General features: G+C 55.1%; 2 protein-coding genes across 2 annotated transcripts in view; both read left to right on the forward strand.

Moving 5' to 3' along the window:
- The window catches only part of col4a4 (collagen, type IV, alpha 4), a gene marked incomplete at both ends in the record, with an annotated part of 34,556 nt that extends 22,302 nt beyond the window's left edge, over positions 1-12,254 (forward strand). Inside the window, 22 exons of the mRNA XM_079576295.1 lie at positions 334-406; positions 2,651-2,757; positions 3,185-3,368; positions 3,427-3,495; positions 3,574-3,750; positions 3,901-4,050; positions 4,511-4,669; positions 4,736-5,047; positions 5,217-5,324; positions 5,384-5,562; positions 5,639-5,702; positions 5,770-5,952; positions 6,024-6,131; positions 6,198-6,269; positions 7,007-7,135; positions 7,200-7,307; positions 8,867-9,022; positions 9,094-9,339; positions 9,652-9,768; positions 9,871-10,059; positions 11,328-11,611; positions 12,021-12,254. Of these exons, the coding sequence (XP_079432421.1) occupies positions 334-406; positions 2,651-2,757; positions 3,185-3,368; positions 3,427-3,495; positions 3,574-3,750; positions 3,901-4,050; positions 4,511-4,669; positions 4,736-5,047; positions 5,217-5,324; positions 5,384-5,562; positions 5,639-5,702; positions 5,770-5,952; positions 6,024-6,131; positions 6,198-6,269; positions 7,007-7,135; positions 7,200-7,307; positions 8,867-9,022; positions 9,094-9,339; positions 9,652-9,768; positions 9,871-10,059; positions 11,328-11,611; positions 12,021-12,254 (3,408 nt within the window). The remainder of the gene's footprint in view (positions 1-333; positions 407-2,650; positions 2,758-3,184; positions 3,369-3,426; positions 3,496-3,573; positions 3,751-3,900; positions 4,051-4,510; positions 4,670-4,735; positions 5,048-5,216; positions 5,325-5,383; positions 5,563-5,638; positions 5,703-5,769; positions 5,953-6,023; positions 6,132-6,197; positions 6,270-7,006; positions 7,136-7,199; positions 7,308-8,866; positions 9,023-9,093; positions 9,340-9,651; positions 9,769-9,870; positions 10,060-11,327; positions 11,612-12,020) is intronic.
- A 3,024-nt stretch (positions 12,255-15,278) lies between these two features.
- LOC306977868 (olfactory receptor 52Z1P-like) lies at positions 15,279-16,514 on the forward strand (the record flags this gene model as incomplete). The annotated part of the gene is made up of 1 exon (XM_079576307.1): positions 15,279-16,514. One exon carries the CDS (start codon positions 15,279-15,281, stop codon positions 16,512-16,514), a length of 1,236 nt encoding a protein of 411 aa, XP_079432433.1.
- Between the last annotated feature and the right edge of the window lie 69 nt (positions 16,515-16,583).

A 16,583-nucleotide genomic window follows, 5' to 3' on the forward strand; every position in this document is an offset into this window, starting at 1 on the left:
CTTGTTGTCCTTACTATCCACTATTTGTTATTGATATTAGATCAAAGACATGTCCAGTTTGTAAACCCTCTGGTGAGGTGGTGTTAAAAAGCCAGAGTGTGTGGTGGCCTGTGGAGAGTGGGTGGAGGCCCCGCCCCCAGCTGCCCTGACTGGTTGACTTGGTGGATGATGTTTACCTCCTATACTGTGTGATGTGTTAGAAGGACGAGGCTTTTTGTGCCTGTCGTGATCCATGTCTCGCCCCTAAGTTACTATTGTGTGACCCGTGTGGACCGTGTGACCCGTGTGACCAGTGTGGACCGTGTGACCCGTGTGGTGTTGTTTTTATTCCAGGGCCTGCAGGGCTTTCCCGGACTTAAAGGGTTCAAAGGTCAGAAGGGACGGCTCGAGGTGCGGGAGATTCCAGGTGAGACGGCGCCCCCTGGAGGACAGAGTGTCTCATCATGTGTATAATATATATCCATGAACGATTTTAGTAAAAACTGCAAATGAACAGATGATAAATGTGGCACCGACACCTGTTTATCTTTTCCTTTATTGAGCTCCTGTAGTGCCTCTGAGGCCCACCAGGGGGAGCTCCTGTAGTGTCTCTGAGGCCCACCAGGGGGAGCTCCTGTAGTGTCTCTGAGGCCCACCAGGGGGAGCTCCTGTAGTGTCTCTGAGGCCCACCAGGGGGAGCTCCTGTAGTGCCTCTGTGACCCACCAGGGGGAGCTCCTGTAGTGTCTCTGAGGCCCACCAGGGGGAGCTCCTGTAGTGTCTCTGAGGCCCACCAGGGGGAGCTCCTGTAGTGCCTCTGAGGCCCACCAGGGGGAGCTCCTGTAGTGCCTCTGTGACCCACCAGGGGGAGCTCCTGTAGTGTCTCTGAGACCCACCAGGGGGAGCTCCTGTAGTGTCTCTGTGACCCACCAGGGGGAGCTCCTGTAGTGCCTCTGAGGCCCACCAGGGGGAGCTCCTGTAGTGTCTCTGTGGCCCACCAGGGGGAGCTCCTGTAGTGCCTCTGAGGCCCACCAGGGGGAGCTCCTGTAGTGTCTCTGTGGCCCACCAGGGGGAGCTCCTGTAGTGCCTCTGAGGCCCACCAGGGGGAGCTCCTGTAGCCTCTGAGGCCCACCAGGGGGAGCTCCTGTAGTGTCTCTGTGACCCACCAGGGGGAGCTCCTGTAGTGCCTCTGTGGCCCACCAGGGGGAGCTCCTGTAGTGTCTCTGAGGCCCACCAGGGGGAGCTCCTGTAGTGCCTCTGTGGCCCACCAGGGGGAGCTCCTGTAGTGTCTCTGTGGCCCACCAGGGGGAGCTCCTGTAGTGTGTCTGAGGCCCACCAGGGGGAGCTCCTGTAGTGCCTCTGAGGCCCACCAGGAGGAGCTCCTGTAGTGTCTCTGTGACCCACCAGGGGGAGCTCCTGTAGTGTCTCTGTGGCCCACCAGGGGGAGCTCCTGTAGTGTGTCTGAGGCCCACCAGGGGGAGCTCCTGTAGTGCCTCTGAGGCCCACCAGGAGGAGCTCCTGTAGTGTCTCTGTGGCCCACCAGGGGGAGCTCCTGTAGTGTCTCTGTGGCCCACCAGGGGGAGCTCCTGTAGTGTCTCTGTGACCCACCAGGGGGAGCTCCTGTAGTGTCTCTGTGACCCACCAGGGGGAGCTCCTGTAGTGTCTCTGTGACCCACCAGGGGGAGCTCCTGTAGTGTCTCTGTGGCCCACCAGGGGGAGCTCCTGTAGTGCCTCTGTGGCCCACCAGGGGGAGCTCCTGTAGTGTCTCTGTGGCCCACCAGGGGGAGCTCCTGTAGTGCCTCTGTGACCCACCAGGGGGAGCTCCTGTAGTGTCTCTGTGGCCCACCAGGGGGAGCTCCTGTAGTGCCTCTGAGGCCCACCAGGGGGAGCTCCTGTAGTGCCTCTGTGACCCACCAGGGGGAGCTCCTGTAGTGTGTCTGAGGCCCACCAGGGGGAGCTCCTGTAGTGCCTCTGAGGCCCACCAGGAGGAGCTCCTGTAGTGTCTCTGTGGCCCACCAGGGGGAGCTCCTGTAGTGTCTCTGTGGCCCACCAGGGGGAGCTCCTGTAGTGTCTCTGTGACCCACCAGGGGGAGCTCCTGTAGTGTCTCTGTGACCCACCAGGGGGAGCTCCTGTAGTGTCTCTGTGACCCACCAGGGGGAGCTCCTGTAGTGTCTCTGTGGCCCACCAGGGGGAGCTCCTGTAGTGCCTCTGTGGCCCACCAGGGGGAGCTCCTGTAGTGTCTCTGTGGCCCACCAGGGGGAGCTCCTGTAGTGCCTCTGTGACCCACCAGGGGGAGCTCCTGTAGTGTCTCTGTGGCCCACCAGGGGGAGCTCCTGTAGTGCCTCTGAGGCCCACCAGGGGGAGCTCCTGTAGTGCCTCTGAGACCCACCAGGGGGAGCTCCTGTAGTGCCTCTGAGACCCACCAGGAGGAGCTCCTGTAGTGTCTCTGTGACCCACCAGGGGGAGCTCCTGTAGTGCCTCTGAGGCCCACCAGGGGGAGCTCCTGTAGTGCCTCTGAGGCCCACCAGGGGGAGCTCCTGTAGTGTCTCTGAGGCCCACCAGGGGGAGCTCCTGTAGTGTCTCTGAGGCCCACCAGGGGGAGCTCCTGTAGTGTCTCTGAGGCCCACCAGGGGGAGCAGGTCTGACGTGGTTCTGGTCTCGGTTCTGTCCAGGTTCCAAAGGCTCCACTGGAGAGACCGGGGCCCCTGGACGCACCGGCCTCAGCGGGGCCCCAGGACAGGACGGGTTCCCCGGGCCCCGAGGAGACGCGGGTCCCAAGGTTAGTTCACCCCTAACCAGAACCAGTACCAGTACTCTGGGTTTAGTCTTTACTCTGGGTTTAGTCTTTACTCTGGGTTTACTCTGGGTTTAGTCTTTACTCTGGGTTTAGTCTTTACTCTGGGTTTAGTCCTTACTCTGGGTTTACTCTGGGTTTAGTCTGGGTTTAGTCTTTACTCTGGGTTTAGTCTTTACTCTGGGTTTAGTCCTTACTCTGGGTTTACTCTGGGTTTAGTCTGGGTTTAGTCTGGGTTTACTCTGGGTTTAGTCTTTACTCTGGGTTTAGTCTTTACTCTGGGTTTAGTCTTTACTCTGGGTTTAGTCCTTACTCTGGGTTTACTCTGGGTTTACTCTGGGTTTACTCTGGGTTTAGTCCTTACTCTGGGTTTACTCTGGGTTTAGTCCTTACTCTGGGTCGTTGTTTCCAGGGCGACAGTGTTCCCGGTTACCGTGGCGACCCGGGCCCCAGAGGCCGGCCCGGAGCCCGGGGTTTTCCTGGAGCCGGGGGCCCGCCCGGTCCCTCTGTCCCTGGGGCTGTGGGAGACAGAGGAGCCCCTGGAGACGCCGGTCCCCTGGGGCCCCCGGGCCCCCCTGGGCCCCCAGGACCCAAAGGTGAGCTGCTCCTCTGTGTTTGGGTGATGGGAGGGCCTCTGACTCTGTGTGTCTGCAGGAGAGCATCGCCCCTGTGTCCCCAAGAGTCCGGGGGCCCCAGGAGAGAAGGGCGACGCTGGAGAGGCCGGTCAGAGACACACTATCTGCTTCCTCTGAGGAAACACACTCCTCTGTGATTGGTTCAAACTCTCCTCTTGTGTTTCAGGAGGGCGGGGTCGCCCCGGGGCCCCCGGGTTCAGAGGAGTCACAGGGGCGGATGGACCTAAAGGAGACCGAGGAGAGGAGGGAGTCCCTGGGCCCCCGGGACGAGCGGGGCCCCCGGGCTCCACAGGGGCTACAGGAGACGAGGGCCCCGAGGGCCCGAGCTACAGCGGAGAGCCTGGTCAGTCCCACATATGTATATACATATACATATACACACATATATATATACACACATGTATATGTATGTATATGTAAATATACATATGTGTATATATATATATATATTTGTCTGTTTGTTATGGCTCCTGACTCTCTGTTTCTGTCTCAGGTTCCCCCGGGCTCCCAGGGGCCCCTGGACTCTCCGGAGCCTCAGGAGAATCTGTGGTGGGGCCCACAGGGGCCATCGGCTTTCCGGGACCTGAGGGTTTCCAGGGACCGAAGGGTGTTCCGGGCCCCAACGGAGCGAGCGGGGCCCCAGGTAAGCTCCGCCCATTCACAGCAACCCCACCCCCTGTTGGAGTAAACTCTGCCCACATACTGTAACCCCACCCCCTGCTGAAGTAAACTCCGCCCACATACTGTAGCCCCACCCCCTGTTGGAGTAAACTCCGCCCACATACTGTAGCCCCACCCCCTGTTGGAGTAAACTCCGCCCACATACTGTAGCCCCACCCCCTGCTGAAGTAAACTCCGCCCACATACTGTAGCCCCATAAGAATAATTAGCCCGCTCAATGTATGTTTCCTATAGCTGTTAGCATTAGCCACAAAACATCACAGATTATGAACCGTACAGATGTTTTCAGATGTTTGCAGATGTTTCCAGATGTTTTCACGCCACCATCTTGTGCCCTCGTGGCTTGAGGGCATGTCTGATCTCCATGGTAACCCCGCCCCCTGCTGGAGTAAACTACTGTTGTTTTCTGCTGTTTTCTGTAGGGGTCCCCGGGGCCCCCGGACCCTCAGGGTTCCCTGGAGCGATGGGAGACACTGGGCCCCCAGGCGGAGACGGGCCCCCAGGACCTGTCCCCTACTGCCCCCCGGGAGAAGCAGGACCTGTGGGACTTCAGGGCCCTCAGGGGCCCCCCGGCCCCGGTGGTACGTCAGTGTGTGTGTGTCTCGGGGGCCTCGGGGCCACACTGACTGACTCTGTTTGTGCCTCAGGCTGCACCGGAGAGAAGGGCGACCCTGGGCCTCCAGGGGCCCCCAGTGTGGGGCCTCCTGGTCCCAAAGGAAAGGCCGGCTCCCCAGGGCTCCCTGGTTATTCCGGACTGCAGGGGCCCCTCGGGCCTAACGGGGTCCCAGGCCGACCGGGGACCCCAGGGGCCACAGGGGAGAGAGGCCCCCAGGGCAAAGCCGGGTCCCCTGGAACACCCGGATTCACCGGGACGAGTGGACCTCCAGGACCAGCCGGACTCAGAGGAGACAGGGGCCGAGACGGGGCCCCGGGGCCCCTAGGTGTGAGCGGACCCAAAGGTAACGTCTGTGAGACTGGGATTATGTTACGTTAGTGTCTGTTTGTGTCTGAAATAAAGTTAATAATAAATAAAAAAACATTTTCCATTTTCCAAATAAAAGAGTCAAAGATCGACAGCTCAGTTTGTCGTTTTTTTAGTTTTATGTAAAGTTAACTTTGACTCTGCAGGAGCTGTGGGGGCCCCGGGGCCTCCAGGGGCCATCACTGTTATCAAGGAGAAGGGCCGGCGCGGGGCCCCAGGCTCCGAGGGGCCCCTGGGCTTCACTGGGGCTCGAGGTGAGACTGACACTGACTAACCCCTGAGCCACAGGCCTGTTCTAACTGTCTGTGTGCAGGCTTTAAGGGTCGGCGTGGGGCCCCCGGGGGCCCGGGCGTGCCTGGGACCACAGGGGCCCCTGGACCCTCAGGTCTGTCTGGAGCTCCAGGTCTGAGGGGACCCCCAGGACCCACCGGAGGAACAGGACACAGGGGCCCACGCGGACTGCTGGGCTTCCCGGGGCCTCAGGGAGAACAGGTGAGATGTTCCGCTCCTGTAGGAGCCACAGCTGCCTGGGACAGACTGATGGAGATCTGACCTCTGTCTCTCACAGGGAGAGGACGGGCGCCCGGGTGATGACGGCCGTCCAGGGGGTCAGGGCTTCACCGGTGCTAAAGGTAAAAGGTCAGAGGTCAGCGTGGGGCGCTCGGCTGGACCTGGTCTCAGAGGGGTGGTGTTTTGCAGGAGACCCCGGGGAGTCACTGGGATGCCCGGGAGTGCCCGGGGATCGGGGCTTTCAGGGAGACTTCGGACCTCCAGGAACCCCAGGCCCGGATGGAGACCCGGGGGAGTCCGGCCTCCCTGGACCCCCGGGCTGCAGCGAGTGCAAAGGAGACCCCGGAGTCCGAGGTCCACCCGGAGATACGGGTAACGACTTAAAGCAGCTGGAAATTAGAAGTTCTGTTTGTATCCTGCCCCTAACACGACCTGTTCCTCAGGGGTGACGGGGCCCCAAGGAGCCGGGGGCCGCCCGGGGCCCCCAGGTCTGCCAGGACAACCAGGATCCGATGGACCCCCTGGACCCCTGGGCAGCCCAGGCCTCCCAGGTACTTCACGAACTCCTGTCCCTCACACGTGTGATCATGTGACTCACTAACCCTGTCCTTCTGAAGGTCCTCCTGGTCCTCTGGGTCTGCATGGTCTGGACGGGCTGAAGGGCGTGAAGGGCGACGTGGGAACCAGAGGTGAAGCAGCTCCACTCTTTATGTCTATCCCTCATTAACATTAACATCCTCATCAACATCAACATCCTCATGAACATCCTCATCAACATCCTCATCAACATCCTCATTAACATTAACAACAACATCCTCATCAACATCAACATCCTCATTAACATTAACCGCGGCGTAGTGATACGAGCGGCGGCGTAGTGATCTGCGCCGCGGCGTAGTGATACGAGCGGCGGCGTAGTGATACGAGCGGCGGCGTAGTGATCTGCGCTGCGGCGTAGTGATACGAGCGGCGGCGTAGTGATCTGCGCCGCGGCGTAGTGATACGAGCGGCGGCGTAGTGATCTGCTCGGTGACCGGATCTACAGTCGTTTGTTTTCCTGCGGCCGCTTCACTACACGTGGAATTCACAAAGGAGCTTCTACAGATCAGATATGGCAACGTTTAATGCAGGCTATTAGCTACCATAGACATGCACTAGCCTAGCATTAGCCTAGCACTAGCCTAGCACCACTAAACTCTTCAATTATTAAGACTGCATGAATTGAAAAATCCCTTTAACTTTAACATGAACTACGAGACTAAAATGTGCAGAAGTTTGAGTAAAAGTAAAGAAGGAAGTAAAAACGTTTCCCTCAGTGACACAGTCTGATGGACCGTCCAGAGGAGCAGCTCTGAGCTCTGTGTGGAGAACAAACATGTACACTAGCACACAGACTGGTCAGCTGTAATGAAATGTTCCGTCTCAGGTCTCGGGCTGCTTGGTCCTAAAGGTTCCCAGGGGCCTCCTGGAGATACCGGTCCCCTTGGAGCCCCGGGGCCCCCTGGCTCCTCTCAGAGCGGCCCCCCCGGACCCCGCGGGCCCCTCGGACTCTCAGGTACGGCCCTGTCTCTGTCACAGGCAGATCTCAGTGAGTTTGGTCTAACTCTGTCTGACCACAGGGGCGTCAGGACCACAGGGACCACCCGGAGAACCAGGACCGCTCTGCGCCGACCCCAGGCCCGGATCTGAGGGGGACCCCGGCCCCACGGGGCCCGACGGAGAGCCAGGTCTGTGTCCATCAGGGGGGAGGAGGAGCCCTTCACTCCCCTTCACTCTGCAGCTGTTTCAATTAAGAGAAAGGAAACAACATCCTGTGGCGAAGCTGCGACGAGTGATTTCACTCCGCGATGAAAGGGTTAAGTCAGGATTATTCAGGCACATTTCACCGGCCCAGCCTGAGGTCTCTGGGACCGGCCTTTCGACTGGATTATTCCAAAGCACATGGCTAATTAATCTGCGCTAACAAACAGCTGTACTTTAGCTTCGATCACAGCCAGGTCTGAACAGAAGGTAATGATAACGATGTTTCCAGCAGAGCTTCCTCAGAGGGGAGGAGCTACTGTGGATGATAGCGATAGCCACGTTAACCTTAGCCACGTTAGCATTAGCAGCATTAGCGATAGTCACGTTAACCTTAGCCACGTTAGCATTAGCAACATTAGCGATAGCCACGTTAGCATTAGCAACATTAGCGATAGCCACGTTAACCTTAGCCACGTTAGCATTAGCAACATTAGCGATAGTCACGTTAACCTTAGCCACGTTAGCATTAGCAACATTAGCGATAGCCACGTTAGCATTAGCAACATTAGCGATAGCCACGTTAACCTTAGCCACGTTAGCATTAGCAACATTAGCGATAGTCACGTTAACCTTAGCCACATTAGCATTAGCCGCGTTAACCTTAGCCACGTTAGAATTAGCAGCATTAGCGATAGCCACGTTAACCTTTGCCACGTTAGCATTAGCAACATTAGCGATAGTCACGTTAACCTTAGCCACATTAGCATTAGCAACATTAGCGATAGCCACGTTAACCTTAGCCACGTTAGCATTAGCAGCATTAGCGATAGCCGTGTTAACCTTAGCCACGTTAGCATTAGCGATAGCCACATTAACCTTAGCCACGTTAGCATTAGCAACATTAGCGATAGTCACGTTAACCTTAGCCACGTTAGCATTAGCAACATTAGCGATAGCCACGTTAGCATTAGCAACATTAGCGATAGCCACGTTAACCTTAGCCACGTTAGCATTAGCAACATTAGCGATAGTCACGTTAACCTTAGCCACGTTAGCATTAGCAACATTAGCGATAGCCACGTTAACCTTAGCCACGTTAGCATTAGCAACATTAGCGATAGCCACGTTAACCTTAGCCACGTTAGCATTAGCAACATTAGCGATAGCCACGTTAACCTTAGCCACGTTAGCATTAGCAACATTAGCGATAGCCACGTTAACCTTAGCCACGTTAGCATTAGCAACATTAGCGATAGCCGCATTAACCTTAGCCACGTTAGCGATTAACCTTAGCCACATTAGTGATAGCTGTGTCAGCATTAGCTGTGTTAGCATTAGCCACATAAGCATTAGCCGCATTAGCCACATTAGCATTAGCGGCTGCTTCACGGTTAACCTCAGGCTGTTTTTCTATTGTTCATGTGTCGTGGGACCAGACCAGAGTGTAACTGTGATGTCACATCCTGTGATGTCACATCCTGTGATGTCACTTCCTGTGATGTCACTTTCTGAGGTGTAATGATGACGTCGTTCCTGTGTGCAGGTGGGCGGGGCCTTCAGGGGGAGCCCGGTCCATGTCCTTCAGTTCCAGGAGACGATGGCGATGACGGAGACCAAGGCTGCACCGGGACCCCAGGGGCCCCAGGAGCTGTGGGGCCCAGTGGGAGAGCGGGGAACCCCGGGGAGCCAGGGGACAGAGGTGAGGAGTCCACAGGGGGCGCCACTGAGTCCACACAGACCGTTTAATCAGCTCTGTGTCTCTGTCTGCAGGGCCCCGCGGAGAGGCCGGGCACATGGGGGTCCCAGGCCCCCGAGGTCCCAGAGGAGAGACCGGCCCTGAGGCCAGACCAGGTCTCAGGGGACTTCAGGGGCCTCAGGGGCCCAAAGGAGACCCAGGAGACAACAACCCCTGCCCCCCCTCCACCGCCCCCCCAGGCCCCCCCGGGAGACAGGGGGGCCCCGGGCCCCTAGGAGCCCCCGGCCCCGAGGGAGAGCCAGGCTGCACCGGGCCTAAAGGTGAGTCCCTCCACCAGGGGCGCCCTTCACATGTTTCTGTTCACACATAACACCCTTCATGAAAACAGAAAATCACACGGGACGTGTATGTTAAGGAGCATACATGGGTCACACGCATGTAAACAAGCCACGCCGGGCACACGCATGTAAACGAGCCACGCCGGGCTGTTATTTCCCTCCGTTCATTCGTTTCTCTCTCGGTGTCACAGACGTCGTTGGCGTGATCGTTTTGTCACGTGTTCCCGTGTGGAACACCGATGAGAACCTGTTTATCGGCTCCGGGTCTGACTCTGATCCTTCTGTCTCTGTCAGGGGCCAAAGGAGATCGTGGAGAGCCAGGGTTCTTCGGAGACACCGGGCCCCCAGGCCCCCGAGGAGAGCCCGGGGCCCCGGGTCCCATGGGCGACCGCGGAGAGAGAGGCTGCGGAGGTTAGTCACTGATGATGGCACTTCCTGTTCACTGATGATGCCACTTCCTGTTCACTGATGATGCCACTTCCTGTTCACTGATGATGTCACTTCCTGTTCCAGGCGATCCCGGAAACATAGGCGCCCCAGGCCCCCCAGGCCCCTCCCACTCTCTGAACGCTGGCTTCCTATTGGTCGTTCATAGCCAATCACAGCAGGTCCCTGTGTGTCCCTTTAACATGAGAGCCCTGTGGAGCGGCTTCAGTCTGCTGTACCTGGAGGGTCAGGAGAAGGCCCACACGCAGGACTTAGGTAAGAGCTGACCCCGCCCCTAACCCCGCCACTAACCCCACACACGCCCCTAACCCAGGTCATGTATGTGTCATGTATGTGTCATGTATGTGTCATGTGTGTGTCATGTATGTGTCATGTGTGTGTCATGTGTGTGTCATGTGTGTGTCATGTATGCGTCATGTATGTGTCATGTGTGTGTCATGTATGTGTCATGTATGTGTCATGTGTGTGTCATGTATGCGTCATGTATGTGTCATGTATGTGTCATGTATGTGTCATGTGTGTGTCATGTATGCGTCATGTATGTGTCATGTGTGTGTCATGTGTGTGTCATGTGTGTGTCATGTGTGTGTCATGTATGCGTCATGTATGTGTCATGTGTGTGTCATGTATGTGTCATGTATGTGTCATGTGTGTGTCATGTATGCGTCATGTATGTGTCATGTATGTGTCATGTATGTGTCATGTGTGTGTCATGTATGCGTCATGTATGTGTCATGTGTGTGTCATGTATGTGTCATGTGTGTGTCATGTGTGTGTCATGTATGCGTCATGTATGTGTCATGTGTGTGTCATGTATGTGTCATGTATGTGTCATGTGTGTGTCATGTATGTGTCATGTGTGTGTCATGTATGTGTCATGTATGTGTCATGTGTGTGTCATGTATGCGTCATGTATGTGTCATGTGTGTGTCATGTGTGTGTCATGTATGTGTCATGTATGCGTCATGTATGTGTCATGTGTGTGTCATGTATGTGTCATGTATGCGTCATGTATGTGTCATGTGTGTGTCATGTATGCGTCATGTATGTGTCATGTGTGTGTCATGTATGTGTCATGTATGTGTCATGTATGTGTCATGTATGTGTCATGTATGCGTCATGTATGTGTCATGTGTGTGTCATGTATGCGTCATGTATGTGTCATGTATGTGTCATGTGTGTGTCATGTATGTGTCATGTATGTGTCATGTGTGTGTCATGTGTGTGTCATGTATGTGTCATGTATGTGTCATGTATGTGTCATGTGTGTGTCATGTGTGTGTCATGTATGTGTCATGTATGTGTCATGTATGTGTCATGTATGTGTCATGTGTGTGTCATGTATGTGTCATGTATGTGTCATGTGTGTGTCATGTATGTGTCATGTATGTGTCATGTGTGTGTCATGTATGTGTCATGTGTGTGTCATGTATGTGTCATGTATGTGTCATGTATGTGTCATGTATGTGTCATGTGTGTGTCATGTATGTGTCATGTGTCATGTATGTGTCATGTATGTGCAGGTCAGGCGGGCTCCTGCGTGAGGATTTTCTCCACGATGCCGTTCTCCTCCTGTAACTCCGCCCACTGCTCCTACTCGTCGAGGAACGATAAATCCTATTGGCTGTCGGCGTCGTGGGCGGTGCCGGCGCTCCCGGTGACCGGAGACGGTATCGCGGAGCACATCAGCCGGTGCGTCGTGTGTGAGGGGCTCTCCTCCGCCGTGGCCCTGCACTCCCAGGCCCCCCGGCCCCCCCAGTGCCCCCCTACATGGACCCCCCTGTGGAGCGGCTTCTCCTTCCTCATGGTGAGGCTCGGCAAGGGGGCGTCAGGGGCGGGGCATGGACGTCAGGGGCGGGGCATGGACGTCAGGGGCGGGGTTTGGGCGTCAGGGGCGGGGCATGGACGTCAGGGGCGGGGCATGGACGTCAGGGGAGGGGTTTTGGCATCAGGGGCGGGGTTTGGGCATCAGGGGCGGGGCATGGACGTCAGGGGCGGGGCATGGGCATCAGGGACGGGGTTTGGGCATCAGGGGAGGGGTTTGCTCTCTCTCTCTCCGCAGCACATGGGCTTAGGGTGATGAGGGCGGGGTGTTGAGGGTGTTTTGAACGCGTGTCTCTGACCTTTCTCTCTCCACAGGGTTAGGGTTCGGGGTGACGAGGGTGGGGTGACGAGGGTGTTTTAGGCGTGTGTCCCTGACCTCTCTCTCTCCGCAGCACACGGGCTCGGGCGACGAGGGCGGGGGCCAGTCGCTGACCTCCTCCGGCTCCTGCCTGCAGATCTTCAGGCCTCAGCCCTTCGTGGAGTGTCAGGGCCCGAGAGGAACCTGCCACTACTTCTCCAACATCTACAGCTTCTGGCTCACGAGGGCGGAGCCGGGGGACGAGGACGCCGAGCTCACACAGGGACAGAACATCGGGCGCTGTGTGGTCTGCACCAAGGCCCAGTGACACTGCCGCTGGACACATGTACATAAGGGAGTTTTCTGTATTTATTCGAGAAGCTCAGGCGGAAGAATCACCATAATGAGACTTTCTGACGGACAAACGGGCGGATCCTGAACCCGAACCAGTCTGTTCTCCTCAGAGGCAGTTTGTGTGGAGACGCTACAGGAGGAAGGATTTATAATAACAACATGGCTCCCTGGTCTTTCCCGCTTATTCATTCACACTCTGGCCCGTGGGCGACACCCATGTGATTCCTGTTAGGGCGCCGCTTTGGGCCCGAGGCGGGTCAGCTCAGTAAGTGTAGATGATGAAATGCTGTTGTGTGTGACGTATCTGTGTCTGTTCAGGACCATGTTTTTTACTGTAATAAAAGCCTTTAGTCTGGACTGTTTGTGTCTCACACTTTGTCTCAGATACTTTAGAAAATAATGATGAAAATAATGAAGAAACGCTGCGGGACATGACGGCATTATGACCCTTCAGCCAATCAGAGCGCAGGCTCAGCTGCCCCAACGCCCTCTGTCTGATTCACGTGTTTTCATTGGACGGAGTGAGTTTCCGTCAAATCTAGTTCAAAAACCCGCGAGCTAAACACAGCTGTGATGTTTTACATGTTTTATCTTTAAATGACGAAACTGCAGAGAAATGGAGGAGCTCAGTTTGATCAGGACTTTGTGGAGCTCGTTCTCCAGAGGAACTCTGCCAGAGACGCAGGACTTTGTGGAGAACAGCAGCGGAGCCGAGGCCACACTTTACCGGGATGACAGAGGTGTTTCCCCTAATCAGACGCTCTGGAACCCGGGGCGGATCCGAGTCTCGCCGCGGTCACCGGACACCCGGACGTACGGGAGACACGGAGTCTGAGACACGAGGACGTTTGAGGACAGAGATGGAAGTGACAGGAGAGACATGGAGCTGGAGACGCATCTGGAGGAGAAGACACGAAGACATCAATGGTGAGGAACGCTGTGGTGTTGCTGTTGTTGTGAGTAAATGGTGATAACCTGTAGCCTCACATATAATGTAATGTAATATAATGTGATGTGATGTGACAGTGGTGGGGGAGGTGAACTGCGTAATAACAGAGCCGCTTGGAGAGCCTGTGGCACAGCTCCCTCAGTTCCTCCAGGTGTGGCAGAGCTGAACATCTGGAGCTGTTTCATGTCTCACATTTTACACCTGGGGCTGATTTTACAAGTTTGTGATTCGTTTCTTTGCGTTTGAGTTTTGGAATCGTCGTCACAGTCGGTCAGAGACACTACGTCTGGAGGACAGTCTCCTCAGTTCATATGGATCTGGAGGACAGTTTCATCAGTTCATGAGGATCTGGAGGACAGTCTCATCAGTTCATGATCTGGAGGACAGTCTCCTTGGTTTGAGCTGACACAGTGACCTCAGAGACACGATTCTTTTCCCCAGTTCCCTCGTGTGCGTCTGGACCGGTATAAACGGCGGCGTCGCTGTGGATCTGCAGACGCTCCGGCTCCTCTGCTGAACTCTCACTCTCCTTCTGTTTCTGTTTCTGCAAAGCCACTTTTCACTCGGGGTTTCTCTCCCGTCTTCAGCCTGGACTGAGAAACATCTGCTTTTCAAACAGTCACAAAAAAAGGATCGGTTTTATTTTTGAGTTTCCTTAATCTGAAACACATCTGGACTTTAACAAAGCTCTTAATACACAACATAACCCTTCATATAGAGTCTTTATAGAATCAGGAATGTTGTTAATCCTACACTGTGATGCTGCTCATGTCCACTCATGTTAAAGCTTTATTAGTTGCTTCACAATAACCAGCCATATTAACACTTTTGTGACTTTTATAATGGAGTTCCTCAATATTATCTTTGTTTTACGTTGTTACTGTTTGTAATAAGTCCCACCACTGTGAGCTACGTTTGTAAATGTCCTTTTCCTTCACTTCCCCCTCCCTCTGTGCCTCTTTTTGACTTTAACCTCTTAACTCCCGCCTGAACCCAGAGCGTTTTCTCCAGTTCAGCTTTACCCGAAGTCCTGTAGGCCAGTGTGACGCCTCATTTGAAAGATCTACAAAACTGAATTGATCTTTTTCCTCACGTCAGATTTTTTTTTCATCACTTTTTTTGTCGGGCAGTCGTCTCATTTTCGTCCAATTTTCGTGACTTTTTTTGTCACTTTTTCGTCAAATTATTCGCATTTTTTGGTCAAATTCTTATCACTTTTTCCTCCATTTTCTCTCAATTTTTCGTCCATTTTTTTTCCACTTTTTTGTCAATTTATTTTCACTTTTTTCACATTTTCATCCTTGTTTTCGTCTCAGTTTTGTTGCTATTTTCACACCTTTTTTCCAGAAGCTTTTGGATTGGGGTAAAGCTGGAGAAAGTGTGCTCAGTTCAGGCGGGAGTTAAGAGGCATTTAAACGCACTTGTGACTCGATATATTTCCATCATTAGTTAAAGTATGTGATGCTCCTCAGGTACTGGAACCCGTTGTTTTTGTGAAGTGTTTCCCCAGAACCTTTCAGCGCCGTTTCCTTCATAGACGAGGCGCGTTTCATGGGCCGTAAAGCACCGGATCTGCAGAGACTTCGGGTTTAGTGAAACAGTCTCGTTCAGAGCCCGGGGTTTGTCTCTTTCACACATTTGTTCTGAAATGTTTCCTGTGGCCTGGACGCCCGAAAGGTCTCAGTGTTTGTAAACCAGAACATGAGGTTTTTAGGCCAAACTTTAGACTCACAAAAGCTCCAGTTTTAATGAAATGTATTAATAATGATCTGCTCAGATGAAGCCAAACGTAGAGGACATAACCTGCAAACCCTGAGTGTGTTTCTGATACAAACGTTCCTAACTCCAGTTTGATTCAAAGGGAAAAATCATTTCACCTTCACGAGCTCAAACTAAAGAGGAAAAGGTGAATATTAAAGGTGTGAGTTTTTAAAGCTCCTCATTGATCTGTGTGTGGATGTGCAGGTGGAAGTTCACTCAGATCACATGGTGTAAATATTGTCTTATGTTCATTGTGTGTGACCCTGGAGCTTTGTCCCGGCCCAAACCATGAATGTGTCGGCGGCGTTCCCGTCTAACTCCATGGCGTTCCCCTCAGTCTCCCTGGCGTTCCCGTCTAACTCCGTGGCGTTCCCCTCTGACTCCGTGGCGTTCCCCTCAGTCTCCCTGGCGTTCCCGTCTAACTCCGTGGCGTTCCCCTCTAACTCCGTGGCGCTCCCCTCTGACTCCGTGGCGTTCCCCTCAGTCTCCCTGGCGTTCCCGTCTAACTCTGTGGCGTTCTCCTCTAACTCCGTGGCGCTCCCCTCAGTCTCCCTGGCGTTCCCCTCTAACTCCGTGGCGTTCCCCTCAGTCTCCCTGGCGTTCCCGGTCTACTCGGCGCTCTCGCCCCTGCACCTGTCGCTCCTGTCGCTGCTGCTGCTCCTGTATTTGGCCGGTTTGATGGTGACGTTGTTCCTGGTGGCGGTGATCGTGTGGGACGGGCGTCTGCGGCGCCCGATGCACGTGCTGCTCGCTCACCTGTCTCTGGGCGGCGTGCTGGGCGGCTCGGCGCTGTGCCCGACCGTGCTGCGCTTCCTGGCGCTCGGCGAGACGCGCTTGTCCCTGGCCGAGTGCCTGGCGCAGGTTTTCTTGGTGAACCTCTACAGCGGCTGCATGTTCTGCCTCCTCGGCCTCATGGCGCTCGACCGCTACCTCGCCATCGTCTTCCCGCTGCGGTATCACGCCGCGGTGACGCCCGCCCGGCTCCGGCTCGCGCTGCTGTGCGTCTACACCTTCCTCGTGGCGCTGTCGGCGGCGCAGGTCTTCCTCACGGCACGGGTTCGTCTCTGCAGGTTCTCTGTGGATAAGCTGATGTGTGACCCGTTAGCCGTGGTGAGCTTGGCGTGCGACCACACGTTTGTGATCGGGGCGTTCGGACTCTTCGCCTCCGTCAGCGCCATCATCCTCCCGGCGCTCCTCATCGTCCTGTCGTACGCTCAGATCTTCATCGTCGTCTTTAAAACCTCCCGAGAGTCGCGGAGGAAAGCGCTGAAGACGTGCGCGCCGCACCTCATCACCTTCGCCAACTTCTCCATGGTGTCGTTTTTCGGCTTGATCTCGCGGCGCCTGAACGACGGCGGCGACGGCGTTCCCAAAACGCTCAACATCGTGGTGGGTTTGGTTTTCTTCGTTTTCCCACCGCTGCTCAACCCCATCGTCTACGGCATCAAGACACGGGAAATCCAACAGAGTGTGTGGAAAACGGCCCGGCGCGCCCGCCTGACCCACGCTCCGCCTGCCCCATAATTTTTAACAACAATGTTATTAATAAACATCATTGTTAATAACAATATTATTAATAAATATCATAGTTAA

The sequence above is a fragment of the Gobius niger genome (assembly GCF_951799975.1).
Source record: "Gobius niger genome assembly, chromosome: 1".
Classification (NCBI taxonomy): domain Eukaryota; kingdom Metazoa; phylum Chordata; class Actinopteri; order Gobiiformes; family Gobiidae; genus Gobius; species Gobius niger.